The 14,413-nt window shown below is 45.2% G+C and overlaps 2 protein-coding genes across 2 annotated transcripts in view; one reads left to right on the top strand and one right to left on the bottom strand.

The window, feature by feature from the left end:
- LOC127048832 (uncharacterized) overlaps positions 1-1,744 on the top strand; it is a 36,698-nt gene extending 34,954 nt beyond the window's left edge. The window contains exon 2 of the mRNA XM_050948857.1: positions 520-1,744. Coding sequence (XP_050804814.1) covers positions 520-1,539 — 1,020 coding nt within the window. The 3' untranslated portion in view covers positions 1,540-1,744. The remainder of the gene's footprint in view (positions 1-519) is intronic.
- ELP3 (elongator acetyltransferase complex subunit 3) overlaps positions 1-14,413 on the bottom strand; it is a 153,811-nt gene that overhangs the window by 80,106 nt on the left and 59,292 nt on the right. Inside the window, exon 9 of the mRNA XM_050948836.1 lies at positions 13,334-13,460. Within this exon, the coding sequence (XP_050804793.1) occupies positions 13,334-13,460 (127 nt within the window). The remainder of the gene's footprint in view (positions 1-13,333; positions 13,461-14,413) is intronic.

The raw sequence follows: 14,413 nt of genomic DNA, 5'->3' as shown, positions 1-14,413 counted from the left end.
CTGGGAGGTCACCAATGCATTGTAGTTTCCTCAGGAAATCAGTGGTGTCGCGGAGATAGCTGGGAGTGCTGGTGGCATAGGGTCTGAGTAGACCTCCCAGAAAACACCATCCTAGCCACCATGGATGTAGAGGCTCTCTACACAAACATCCCACACACAGATGGAATACAAGCTGTCAGGAACACTATCCCTGATGATGCCACAGCACAACTGGCTGCTGAGCTCTGTGCCTTTATACTTACACACAACTATTTCAAATTTGATGACAATATATATCTCCAGATCAGTGGCACTGCTATGGGCACCCGCATGGCCCCACAATATGCCAATATCTTCATGGCCGACCTGGAACAACGCTTCCTCAGCTCTCGTCCACTCACACCCCTTCTCTATCTACGCTACATTGATGACATCTTCATCATCTGGACCCATGGGAAGGAGACTCTGGAAAAATTCCACCATGATTTCAACAGCTTCCACCCCACCATCAACCTCAGCCTGGACCAATCTACACGGGAGGTCCACTTTCTTGACACCACGGTGCAAATAAGTGATGGTCACATTAACACCACCCTATATCGAAAACCCACCGACCGCTATGCCTACCTTCATGCCTCCAGCTTCCATCCCGGGCACATCACACGATCCATTGTCTACAGCCAAGCACTGAGGTACAACCGCATCTGCTCTGACCCCTCAGACAGAGACCAACACCTACAAAACCTCCACCAAGCATTCTCAAAACTACAATATCCGCACGAGGAAATAAGGAAACAGATCAACAGAGCCAGACGTGTACCCAGAAGCCTCCTACTGCAAGACAAACCCAAGAGAGAAACCAACAGGACTCCACTGGCCATCACATACAGCCCCCAGCTAAAACCCCTCCAACGCATCATCAAGGATCTACAACCCATCCTGGACAATGATCCCACACTTTCACAGGCCTTGGGTGGCAGGCCAATCCTTGCCCACAGACAACCTGCCAACCTGAAACATATTCTCACCAGTAACTGCACACCACACCATAATAACTCTAGCTCAGGAACCAATCCATGCAACAAACCTCGATGCCAACTCTGCCCACATATCTACACCAGCGACACCATCACAGGACCTAACCAGATCAGCCACACCATCACTGGTTCATTCACCTGCACATCCACCAATGTAATATACGCCATCATATGCCAGCAATGCCCCTCTGCTATGTACATCGGCCAAACTGGACAGTCTCTACGGAAAAGGATAAATGGACACAAATCAGACATTAGGAATGGCAATATACAAAAACCTGTAGGAGAGCACTTCAACCTCCCTGGCCACACTATAGCAGACCTTAAGGCGGCCATCCTGCAGCAAAAAAACTTCAGGACCAGACTTCAAAGAGAAACTGCTGAGCTTCAGTTCATCTGCAAATTTGACACCATCAGCTCAGGATTGAACAAAGACTGTGAATGGCTTGCCAATTACAGAACCAGTTTCTCCTCTCTTGGTTTTCACACCTCAACTGCTAGAACAGGGCCTCATCCTCCCTGATTGAACTGACCTCGTTATCTCTAGCTTGCTTGCTAGCACACATATATATATACCTGCCCCTGGATATTTCCATTACATGCATCTGAGGAAGTGGGTATTCACCCACGAAAGCTCATGCTCCAAAACGTCTGTTAGTCTATAAGGTGCCACAGGATTCTTTGCTGCTTTTACAGATCCAGACTAACACGGCTACCCTCTGATACTTTCTTTATGAAAAACATCAAAGTCTTCTGAACCAGCATGCTGCACTATCTACTAATAACATTGATGCTTCAAGGACAGAAGCACTGAGCAGCCTAAACAGCATTATCGAGCCAACAACATTCCAGCCTTCAGCACTTAACGCTGGGTAGTATTATCAAGATCTGCTGAACCAGATATCTGCTCAGAGCTGGACAGCATACTAAAAGAACACACACACACACACACACACACACACACACGCCAATTGACAACACCTCTGACTCATCAGAAGAGAAGGTCAGATCCCGGGCTACAAAGGAACCGATGGCTGTGCCTCAAGGCTGGCAGGTGGGAGAGAAGAACAACTCTGCATCATCAGGATAGTCTCTTCTTCTTGTGTATCAACATCCCAGAACAGAGAGACTGTCCTGATAGGAGGAATGAATGTGGACAGAGGAAAGTAAAGATGTCCTCTGGCGAGATGTAATTCTCAGACCGCCCTAGAGTATGAGAAGAATCCATCAGCAGAGCCATCAGAACTAGAGCTTCCCTGGTCACAATGAAAGTCTGATCCACCCAGGGCCATGTTGCTACAGATACATCAGCTCTACAAGTGGATGGAAGCACTAGAAGCTGTTTATCCTGAGTCTTTGCCATCAGAACCAGTGTCAGAAAAAATGGTTACTCACCTTTTCGTAACTGTTGTTCTTCAAGATGTGTTGTTCACATCCACTCCAATTAGTTGTGTGTGTGCTGCGTGCACAGTCGTCAAAAAGTTTTTCCCCTACCAGCACCCATCAGGTCGTCTGGAGTCCCCTGGAGCAGCGCCTTCGTGGCGCTCAATATATGACTCTGCCGACCCAGCGCCTCCTCAGTTCCTTCTTGCCGGTTACTCCAACAGAGGGGAAGGCGAGTGGAGTTGGAATGGATAGGAGCAACACATCTTGAAGAACAACAGTTACAAGAAGGTGAGTAGCCGTTTTTTCTTCTTTGAGTGATTGCTCATATCGATTCCAATTAGGTGACTCCCAAAGAGTCAGTGTTATGGAATCGCTGATTGGAGCACAGCTCTGCTAAAAGCTGCATCATCTCTGGCATGCCAGATGATGGTGTAATGAAAGGTGAACATATGTACCAAGGATCAAGTTGCTGCCCTGCAGATTTCTTGTATCGGGACCTGGGCCAGGAACACCACTGATGAGACCTGAGCCCTCGTGGAGTGTGCTGTAAGAGCCAGGGCTGGTATTTTGGCCAACTCGTAGCATCTGCAGATGCATGACGTGATCCAGGAAGATATTTTTGAGATGAGACCGGGAGTCCTTTCATCCAGTTTGCCACCGCTATGAATAACTGGTTCAACTTCCTGAATGGTTTAGTGCGCTTGATGTAAAAGGCTAATGCTCGCCGAACATCCAGGGAGTGCAGCCGCTGCTCACAGATACTTGCATGAGGCTTAGGATAAAAAACAGGCAGGAAAATGTCCTGACTAGTGTGGAAGTGTGACACAACCTTAGGAAGAAACCCTTCTTGCTGATTTAACCCTCCTAGCTGATGTCATGGCGACCAGAAAGGCTATCTTCCATGACAGATAGAGAATGGAGTGGCAAGTCTAACTCCTCAATGGCAATTCCACCTTCTCAATGATCTGGCTTGGGGAGTCCAACTGCACCGGACTCGACAGTCCCTCTTGCAGGGCCAAAGTCGATGGTGCCAGCTCCAAAGTCTTCGGACCCGGGTGCTCTTCTCTGGGATGCACCCCATTGGCTGGCTCCAAAGGGGTGGGTCTCTGAGTCAGAGATCCACTCCTCCCCTGCTTCCGGTGCCGCTTCAGCGCCGAGGAATGGGACCAGTGCCAGGTTCGACCCCGCTGGTTTCTCTGCCGGGGAGCGGCAATGCCGCAGGTTTCTTCCAAAAGTCCTTCTGCGGTGCCACTTCTACCACTGCCGCTGGGGCACTGTGCACCGATGAGCTTGGTGCTGGTTCTTGCCGCGCCAATGTAGGTTGCAGGCTAAGTGCCACCTCCATAAGGAGCTGCTTGAGGCAAAAGTCTCGCTCCTTTTTTGTTCTGGGAAAAAAACCTTTACAAATCCTTGTCCACTTGCTGTGCTTCCCCCAGACATTTTAAGCAAAAGTTGTGGGGGTCGCCCGTTGGCATGGGCTTGTTGCAGGACTTGCAGGGCTTGAATCCCTGGGACTTAGGCATGTAAGTCCCCCAAGGAGAATGCAGTCAGGGTGGAGAACTAGAACTACAATAACTAAGAACTAAACAACTACAAGATACAAACAGTTCGAATAGAAGCTAGAGAAACATGGAGAGCTTGTGAAGCAAGATGCCACAGTTCCAACGACCATCACTGGTGATAAGAAGGAACTGAGGAGGTGCCGGGTCAGCAGGGTCATATATTGAGCACCATGAAGGCATCATACTATGGGGCTCCACAGCCAACCCGACAGATACTGCTAGGGGAAAAATTTTCTGACAACTGGGCCTGCAGTGCACACACACCTAATTGGAATCGATATGAGCAATCACTCAAAGGAGAACTGTCAGACCCATACCCTTGCATGACATCTTCTCCTGCTCTGAAGATTTACTCGGGCGTTCTCAGCGCCCATGAGTGAAGACTTGCCTGAATTTGATGAGGCTTGGCGAGGGATCCTCTCTCTTTGGGGCAGTTTTTGACGACAATGACTTGTCATCTCTCTATGAGAGTGCCCCTTACCCTCATAGGAAGCCACCTCCTTAAGCTTAGCAGTCTCAGCTTCTGTTCCTGAGCTCGTGGTCAAAGGGATGCTGCCTGCTTGCTGAGGCTGATGTATGGGGGGGATCCCCAGCCCAGATCTGATTGGGGTCTTACTGTCTTCTCCATCAGACCCTCACAAGTTATGAGGGGAAAAGAGTGGCAGATACTGCACTTGGCAGAAATTTGAGTCTACCCAGACAGCAGAGGCAGCACTGATGTTCCTGACTCCTAGAAAAGGAGCAAGGGCAGGACACACAGTTTCTGAACCCTGGGACCCTGAATATAATCCCAGACTTCCTAGGGGAAAATTCCCCCAGGTGGGGAAGAAAAGGGGGACTAGACTATATTATAAAATACTAAAAACTAATTACATACAGTATATTGGCAGCAATAATGCAGTAAAAAGGAGCTGAGGAAACCGAAGGTTCCAACTCAGACCATGCAGCAGTAAGAAGGAACTAGCGAGATGTCAGCCTGCACCACCCTTTATGCCCTCAAGTCAAAGCATAAGCAGAGCTACGGCATGTGTGCAGGCCAACGGACACATACCTGAGTCCATAATATTTTACAGGCAACGGTGGCACCATCATGTGAGGAAAGATGGGATTAAGTCCACAGCCAGAAATTTATTATGTGAGTGAATGGATTTATTTTCTCGAGATCTATTTAGAACTACCAAAAATCAGAAATCTCTCTCTCTCTAAGGAGACCATAATAAGTATAGTGGGACAGATGTGATTTTATCCTGCAAAGTTAAGGATATTTTATCACGGGCTTTGACGACAATTTTTGTGATGCTATATCCTTTAAACCATGTGCAAAGTGGCAAAATTAATGACTTAGCAACATTACCAAGCAGATCAATAACAGACATTAACAGATTAATTAGAATGCTTTGTTCTTAGTTGTTCACCTTCAATTTCATTACTTCAGTGTAATTTAAATGTCAAAATATTTACTAATATGGAATAACATTTATCTAGCACAGCAGCTTCTTAATAGCTCTGCAAAGCAGAAAGTGAGGAATGCTGTATCCAACAAACTGCAAGGGGATTTTCATCTCTCTAGATATTTATAGTACATATCACTGCAGCATCTGAGCATCTTACAAGAAAACGAAACAGGGATTCTTTTTAGGTGGTTCACTATCCTTTTCCCAAACACCCTGTTACGCGACCTTTCCAGGACTTCCAGTCAATCAGCCTTCTAGACTTGTCATTCGCTCTCAGACCTCTCCTCACTGCCATCACTTCCCTTCTTTCATTGATATGGTTGTTGATTCTCTCCATGCTTTGCTTTCCTCCACTTTTAACTCTTCTGCCCCCTTTCCCATCGCAAGGTCCATCCTACCAACCTCTAAGACTTACTCACCCATAACACCTGCATCTTTTGTCCCTGCTCTCATGCTGCAGTGTGTCTCTGGTGGAAATCCTGTGACCAGGCTGATTTCCTCCACTATAAATTTGTTCTCTCCTCCTCCAGTTCTGCCATCTTCCTAGCTAAATAACTGTCCTCCTTCAGCTTAGTTGAATCCCATGCCCACAATCCCAGCCACCTTTGACTCATCCTCTCCCTTACTCTTCTCTTTAAACCATTCCAGTACAAGCATGCTTTAGTTTCTCCCATCTTTAAACAAACACCCTTTGATCCCACTTCCCATTCCAACTACATCCACATTTCCTTTCTCCCTTTCATCTCTAAACTCATTGAACACACTGACTACAATCGCTGTCTGGAGTAACTCTCCTCCAATTCTATTTCGGGACCTTTATAATATGGAATGAGCCCCTTGCACTCCACTGAAATAGCTCATGCCAAAATCTCTACTGACCTCTTCCTAGCCAAAGCTCATAACCAGTACTCGATCCTCATTCTCCCTGTCCTGTTGGCTCCATATGACACAACTGACCACGTTCCACTTCTTGAAATCTTGTCGTCTCTAGACTTCCGTGACTCTGTCCTCTCCTGGTTCTCCTCCTTGTCCTCTCATGCCCCTTCAGCATGTCCTTCAGCGGATCATCCTCTTCCCTTCCAATTTTATACAGGGTTCCGTGAGTTTCTGTCCTTGGTCCCTATCTCCTCTTCGTCTCTACCTCCTCTCCAGGTAATCTCATTTGTGAACAAAAATTCAATTACCATCTCTATGCTGATGACTCAGATCTACCTCACTATTCCATACCTGTCTCCTTCTGTCCAAACTAAAGTATCTTGGTGTCTCTCTCTAACAACTCCTCATAGATATCCAGCCATCAGCTCAAGCTCAACACGACTAAAACAGAGCTCTTAATCTCCCCCCATCAAGCTCTCCTCCACCACTCTTTTTTTGATCATTGTGGACAAAAGCACCATCGTGCTGGTCATTCGGGCCCATAACCTGAATATCATCTTCAACTCAGACCTCTCTCTAGCTCCTCATATCCAGGCTATGCCTAAAGCTTGCAGATTCTTTGTGCACATTTCAGTCTTTCCTGAAATACAGCCTTTCCTATCCATCTGCACAGGTCAAACCCTCATCTACACCATCATCTTGAATCTCTATTACTGCAACATCCTTTTTCTCTTGCCTTATTGAAAGCAATCTTCTCCTGCTCATATGCTTTCAGAATACTGTCCAAGAAGAAAGATCTTTACAACATCACTTTGACCAGGTCATTCCTCTCTTTGCATCCCTCCACTGGCTCCCCCTTCTCTATCACATCAGATGTAAGCTGCTTGTATTCACTTTCCAGGATCCTCGTGGCCTAGCCACAGCCAACCTATTATCTCTCATTCAGTACTGAAATGTTGGCTCCTACCTCTGAATTGCCAGTAATGCCAACCTTCATCACCCGCCTGTTTGAAAATCTAACAATCACCTTCATGTTCTCTCCCATGCTATCTGTAATGCTTGGGAGGAGCGCTCCCAAACATCTACAAAGCTAACTCATATCCTCCTTTGAATCTCTCCTTAAAACTCTGCTTTGTCATGATGCCTATAAAAAACTTGAGAATGGGTAGGTTGGTGTACTGAGACCACAATCTACCATGTTGACCAATATCATCTCACTGTTTCCGTGTACTCCCACCTGTTTCTTGGCCTATACTTAGAAGGTAAGCTCTTTGGGGAAGAAACTCATGTTGTTCTGTGTTTGCACCGCACCTACCACAGTAGGGTCCTGGTCCATGATTAGAGCTCCTGGGCACTACCGTAATACTAATAAATAATAATACTGCCCAAGTTGGAATGTGGCCAGGATACCATGCTCAACACTCCTACATTTGAGAAAGTCACCATGTGATTTTCATGATCATTAAAGGGTCAGGATCACTAATTTTACATCTTATCCAGAAGACAGCAAAATGTTGCAGGAAAGCACCCCATACTAGGGTTCACTAGTTCTGTGCTGCGAGAGAAGAATGCAACCTACTGAATCACCAACATTAATTTCTGTAGCACCTACTACATAACTTTGAAGTGCAACTGTACTCTGTAAAGTAGCTATAAAAATACCATTGTTGGCTTCCAAAATTTGTGGGATTCAGTAATTTCCATATCAAATGTGGTTTATCCACAGTTATAAAGCACACGGGGGTAGGGGAATTTGTAACTGATAGCCCCACACACCGAGTCAGACACCTGACAGTCAGGTGCGTTCTCTCTTTCCAACGTGTCACAACTATTAATAGAAAGAGTCAGTGGGTCAAAAGTCTGGTTCACAGTGACACCTGTGCAACCCTGCGCCCTTTACATTACCCTCTGTGACACTTCACTGCCTTCAGTGACTTTGTACAAGTGTAACTGAGTAGAAATTAGTAGTGTTGTTGTGGACATTTTGGTCCCAGAATATTAGAGAAACAAGGTGGATAAGGTAATCTCTTTTATTGAACCAGCTTCTGTTGGTGAAAGAGACAAGCTTTCAAGCTTACCCTGAGTACACAGAGTACCTTTCTCAGACCTAAAGAAAAGCTCTGTGTAACCTCAAAAGCATGTCTCTTTGACCAACAGAAGTTGGTCGATTAAAAGATATTACCTCCCCCACCCCATCTCTAGAATTTAGTAAGCATTTCTGCTGAGGATGCACAGGGAAGAATAGACTGCAGCTCACTCAGCTGTAGTTGGGTGTAGTGGGGCAGCTGCCCCACTCCCTGAGAGTGTGGGCTGCAGCAGGCCAGTGTGCCTGCGCAGACAGGCAGCCAATTAGAGAAGGGCTTATTGGGAGCCAATCAGAGCCAAGACTGGAGACAGCCAATCAGAGCTCAACTTGGCCCTATATAAAGGCTGCCCAGGAAGGAAGCAGGCAGGCTGTCCCAGGCATTCGACAGGGGAAGGTCAGTCTCCAGAGCTGGGAGACCAGCACCGCAGACAGTGCAGTACTGGCCAGGCTTGGGAAGCAGAAGGGAGCTCTAGCCCGTAGCCTGCCAGGCTGTAGGCCCTGAAGGGAAGGGCCTAGCGGGTGCAAGGGGCTATAGAGGAAGCGTCCCAGGGAAGTGGACAGATGAGGGGAGAGGAGGAGGACAGTGAGGCTGCTGCCAGAGGGTCCCTAGGCTAGGACCCAGAGGGTGGGCCTGAGTCCCCTCTTCCCCCTTGTAGTATACCCAGCCATCGGCCATGGGGAGCAGCCATCATAGACTACGCCAGATCTCTGACAAGAGGGATTAGACTTCAGAGATATGGTTGGACATGGTAGCTCAGGCGTAGAAAGAGTGCTGATCAACCCACCCCCTGGAAGCGGGTGTGGATGGACTGAGGGGCACTGCCGGAGGGCAGTGGTGTTGAAGAGGACGTCGCAAGCTCATGAGTGACGCAGGCTCAGACGCCAACCAAGGGCGAGACAATGGGCAGGACACCACCAGGAGAGGGCACTCCACTGGACTGAGCTAATTCCTAGAGACAACCAGGAGGCGGCGCTGCGGAGGTGAGTCCCAGCCTTGTCACACTGGGTTAACTCTGCAAGACTAACAGGAGTGAAAAATAATAAAATAAAGAGAAATTTCTTACATGATCATTTTCTCTGTTACAAGCTTTGCTCTTCATAACAAATGGAGAATGCCTCACACCTGTGGAATCTGGAGGTGGTCCAACATTGCTGTAGGCTCATGGAGGAATCCCCACCCTTCCCCTCAGGCCACCAGAAGAGTTCTTCCAAAGCTTCCTGAAGCCACCTGCAACAACACTGGACTGCCTCTGAATTCCACAAGAGAGGCATTATCCACTTGATCCTCTTGTTATGAATGAAGAGAGAAGCTGTGCAGCAAAAAAACATTACTAATTGTAACTTCTAGTTCTACTCTGCAAGGACCCACCCTGAACAACACCTCCCTCTCCATAGCATTCACATCCTTCAAATACTTTTAGAGTATTACGTATTCCCTCTGCTGTCCCTTATCTAAGTTACATACACTTAGGTTTTTAAATCTTACCCTGACAATCAGGTTATTACCGACCTTGGCACAAAAAGCGGGAATGTGCTAATAAAGTTCGCGGATGACACGAAGCTGGGGGGTATTGCTAACACAGAGAAGGACCGGGATATCATACAGGAAGATCTGGACGACCTTGTAAACTGGAGTAATAGTAATAGGATGAAATTTAATAGTGAAAAGTGCAAGGTCATGCACTTAGGGATTAATAATAAGAACTTTAGATATAGATTGGGGACGCATCAGTTGGAAGCAACAGAGGAGGAGAAGGATCTTGGGGTATTGGTAGATCACAGGATGACAATGAGCCGCCAATGTGATATGGCCGTTAAAAAAGCTAATGCAGTTTTAGGATGCATTAGGCGAGGTATTTCCAGCAAAGATAAGGAGGTGTTAGTACCGTTATATAAGGCGCTGGTGAGACCCCACCTGGAATACTGTGTGCAGTTCTGGTCTCCCATGTTTAAGAAGGATGAATTAAAACTGGAACAGGTTCAGAGACGGGCTACTAGGATGATCCGAGGAATGGAAAACCTGTCATATGAAAGGAGACTCAAAGAGCTTGCTTGTTTAGTCTAGCCAAAAGAAGGCTGAGGGGGGATATGCTTGCTCTTTATAAATATATCAGAGGGATTAATATTAGGGAGGGAGAGGAATTATTTAAGCTTAGTACCAATGTAGACACAAGAACAAATGGGTATAAACTGGACACTAGGAAGTTTAGACTTGAAATTAGATGAAGGTTTCTAACCATTAGAGGAGTGAAGTTCTGGAACAGCCTTCCAAGGGGAGTAGTGGGGGCAAAAGACATATCTGGCTTTAAGATTAAGCTTGATAAGTTTATGGAAGGGATGGTATGATGGGAGAGCCTAATTTTGGCAATTGATCTTTGATTATCGCCAGATAAGAATGCCCAGTGGTTGGTGATGGGTGTTGGATGGGATGGGATCTGAGTTACTGCAGAGAATTCTTTCCTGAGTGCTGGCTGGTGAGTCTTGCCCACATGCTCAGGGTTTAGCTGATCGCCATATTTGGGGTCGGGAAGGAATTTTCCTCCAGGGCAGATTGGCAGAGGCCCTGGAGGTTCTTCGCCTTCCCCTGCAGCGTGGGGCATGGGTCACTTGCTGGTGGATTCTCTGAAGCTTCAGGTCTTCAGACCACAATTTGAAGACTTCAATAACTCAGGCATAGGTTAGGGGTTTGTTATAGAAGTGGATGGGTAGGGTTCTGTGGCCTGCTTTGTGCACGGGGTCGGACTGGATGATCACATTGGTCCCTTCTGACCCTAGAATCTATGAATCTATGTTCTCAACTATCTAAAACTCATTTTTATCACTTATATGAATTCGCTCCAGCTTGTTACTTTCCGGTAATGACGTGACCAGAACTGAACCCAGGACTGCAAATGTAACTTCACTAGTGATTTAGAGAGGGACCACTGCTCCTCCTTGCTCTGCAGCACGACACAGTGCACAGCAAATTAGCTGAGTTCACAATCATCTTAAGTCCCTTTCAGAACTACCAGAAAATGTGGTCTAGTGGTGACAGCAAAGGAGTCTGTGTCAGGAATGTTGGGTTATACTTCCAACTCCACCAATGACTTCATCTGTGCCTTTGTGTTAGTTTTTTAACTTCTGGACCTCAGTGGGTATGTCTACACAGCAATTACACACTCGCGGGGCTTGGGCTGAGGGGCTGTTTCATTGCTGTGTAGACTTCCGATGTGGGACTGGAGCCTAGGTTCTGGGAGCCTCCCACCTCGAAGGCTCCTACAGCGTGGGCTCCAGCCCAAGCCTGGAAGTCTACATAGCAATGAAACAGCCCCGCAGCCTCAGCCCTGCTAGCCCAAGTCAGCTGGCATAGGCCAGACACAGGTTTATTGCTGTATAGACACACACAATGTGTCTGCTTGTAAAATGGAGATATTACTGAATAAATGTTTATAGAGTGCTCAAAGATCCATGGACAAAACATGCTATAAAAAACAAAGTAGTATTAGCATTTCCATATTTCTCTCCAATATCATATGGATGCATTTCGGATTACTTCTGGCTAGATGTATTTGCTTGTAACTTTCCAAGCAGAACCACATTTAATTTTCTACCTATATTTCTGACCTGAATCTTCCAATCAATTATTTGCTTTTAAGGCAAGAAGGAACCATTATGCTCATCTCTGCTGACCTCCTGCATAAAAAACTATAGAATTTCACCCAGTGATTCCTGTATCAAATTCACATATTGTGGTTGAGCTAGAGCCTCTCTTTTAGAAAGAGACATCCATTCTTGATTTAAAGAATTCAGGTGATGAAGAATCTATCACATACCTAGGTAAGTTGTTCCAATGGTTAATTACTTTCTCTGTTTAAAACCTGCACATCTTTTAAGCCTGAATTTATTTATTTTACTGGCTCTTATTATGCTTGTCTGCAAAATTAAAAAGCCCTCTGCTAGCAGAATTCTCCTCCCATGCAGGTACTTATAGACTGATCAAATCACCTCAATCTTCTCTTGGGTAAACTGAATTGACTGATTTTCTTTAGTCTCCTACTGAAAGGCAGGTTTTCTAGATGTCAAAATCATTCTTGTAGCTCTTTTCTGAACCCTTTCCAATTCAGCAACATCCTTTTGGAAATGTTGACACTACAGTTGGACACAGTATTCCAGGAACAGTAATTGCAGCTCTTCCATACTTCTATTCAATGTTCTGCTGTTTATACAGCCAATATATTTGTTCTCTTAGCTGCAACACCACACTGGGAGTTTATGCTCAGTTGGTTATGCACCATGACCACTAAGTCATTATTCTGAGTCACGGCTTTCCAAAAATTCAGTTCACCCCATCCTATAAGTGTGACCTAATATTCTTTGTGCCTAGATGTATGACCTTGCATTTGGTTGTATTAAAACATGTTATTCAAGTAAACCCAGTTTTCCATGTGATTCAGATTGCTGTTTCCATCATTATTTACTACTCTGCCAATTTGTGTCACCTGCTAACTTCACCAGCAGTGATTTTATATTTTCTTTCAAATCTTTGATGAAGATACTGAATAGCACTGGGGCCAAGAAGAAACTCTATATGTTCTGTACATACATACTATTGTGTAACAGCTTCCTAGACAAGATGCTTTTGCCTCCAATAAAGCATCCAATAAATATACAATTTTAAATACAAAGAAAGAAAACCACCTTGCAAAAAAGTAAAAGCCTTAATTAATATCAGAAAGGCAACATTGTGTTTCACCTTCCACAGCGACCTCAGTGATTCAGTTTTTCACAAGGAAGGGAGAACATTTTCTGGATGAAGTATTTCAACAAATCTGTCTCATCACCTGAATCTTAAGGTACACATCCTTAAGAAGAAAGTCTCGTCTGTAAAATAACCGCTAGCAAAGCCATGAAACAGAAGTAGTGTTAGATCCACTAAGGCAAAACAAAAGCAGGGTTATTTTAAGCTATACTTACAACAAACTGGTCAACATCTCTTTCAAGCCCCATGTTCGGCAAATCAGGCATCATGTGCGCCACCACTTTAAACCCTGCATCCTTGGCTAAGTGAAATGACTCACACACGGCCTTCACAGTGTGTCCCCTGGAAAGAAAAATTATTAGTTAAAAAACCTACACACCTTCACAAATTGCAATCTTTCCGGTGTGGAATTCACTCCATTTAGATATCCATCTTAGCCCTCACCCTCACTTTCAACCACCACCTAAAAAAATGCACCTCCATCACCAAAGAACTGTCCCCCTTATATTTAGGGCCTTTTCTTTTCCCTCCACCACATAAGATTCCCCTCATTTGTGTGTGTGTGACTGGTTTTATGACTGTGGTTTTACTTTATTAGTAAAATACTGTGATGTTTTTATAAATCTGTTCTATGGTGAAATTATCTGGCACTTTGAATAGGTTGGGGGGAGGCAACAGAGTCATTTCATAAATAAAAATTATTTCCTTATTAGAGAAGGGATCTGAGCTGCATCAATAACTCAACTACTTGATGCCTGGACTTATATTTGAATATTCTTCTGCCTTGCAGCAATTGGAAACACTCAAACAGCCCCACTAATGACTCACACTACATAATGGAAAAGTAATTTCCAAACATTTAGCCTGAATGGTTGTAATCTGACATTTAGCTACAAGCAAAATATGAACATTTAAAACAAAAATCCACCCCTACATGTTAAATGAAGAATGAATGTAAACCAGAGCCATCTTAGGAGAGACTAGCGTGATCATCAATCAGCTCAAAAAAACAGACTTCAATTAATTGTTTTAGAGAGCTAAAGGGATATTCTAAAACACAGGAGTTGTGGGAGGGGGATGTCTGCATGAGCGGACTACAACAGAGCACAGAACCTTTTAGGCATATTGCAAGCATCTTCAAAAGTGCCAAAACCTTTAAAAATCTAATCTTAAAAAGGATTCCTTTTGTATAAGAGAGACAGCTACCTACTACCTTCCTCTTCTTCACGACCAGCAACAGAAACTCCATTTGCAGTTTCACTGGCAAACTTTCAAAACAGTAGTGACATGCAATT

Source organism: Gopherus flavomarginatus, chromosome 4 (assembly GCF_025201925.1).
Source record: "Gopherus flavomarginatus isolate rGopFla2 chromosome 4, rGopFla2.mat.asm, whole genome shotgun sequence".
Classification (NCBI taxonomy): domain Eukaryota; kingdom Metazoa; phylum Chordata; order Testudines; family Testudinidae; genus Gopherus; species Gopherus flavomarginatus.
The sequence above is the reverse complement of the archived record's forward strand: the minus strand, read 5'-3'. Positions and strand labels throughout refer to the sequence as shown.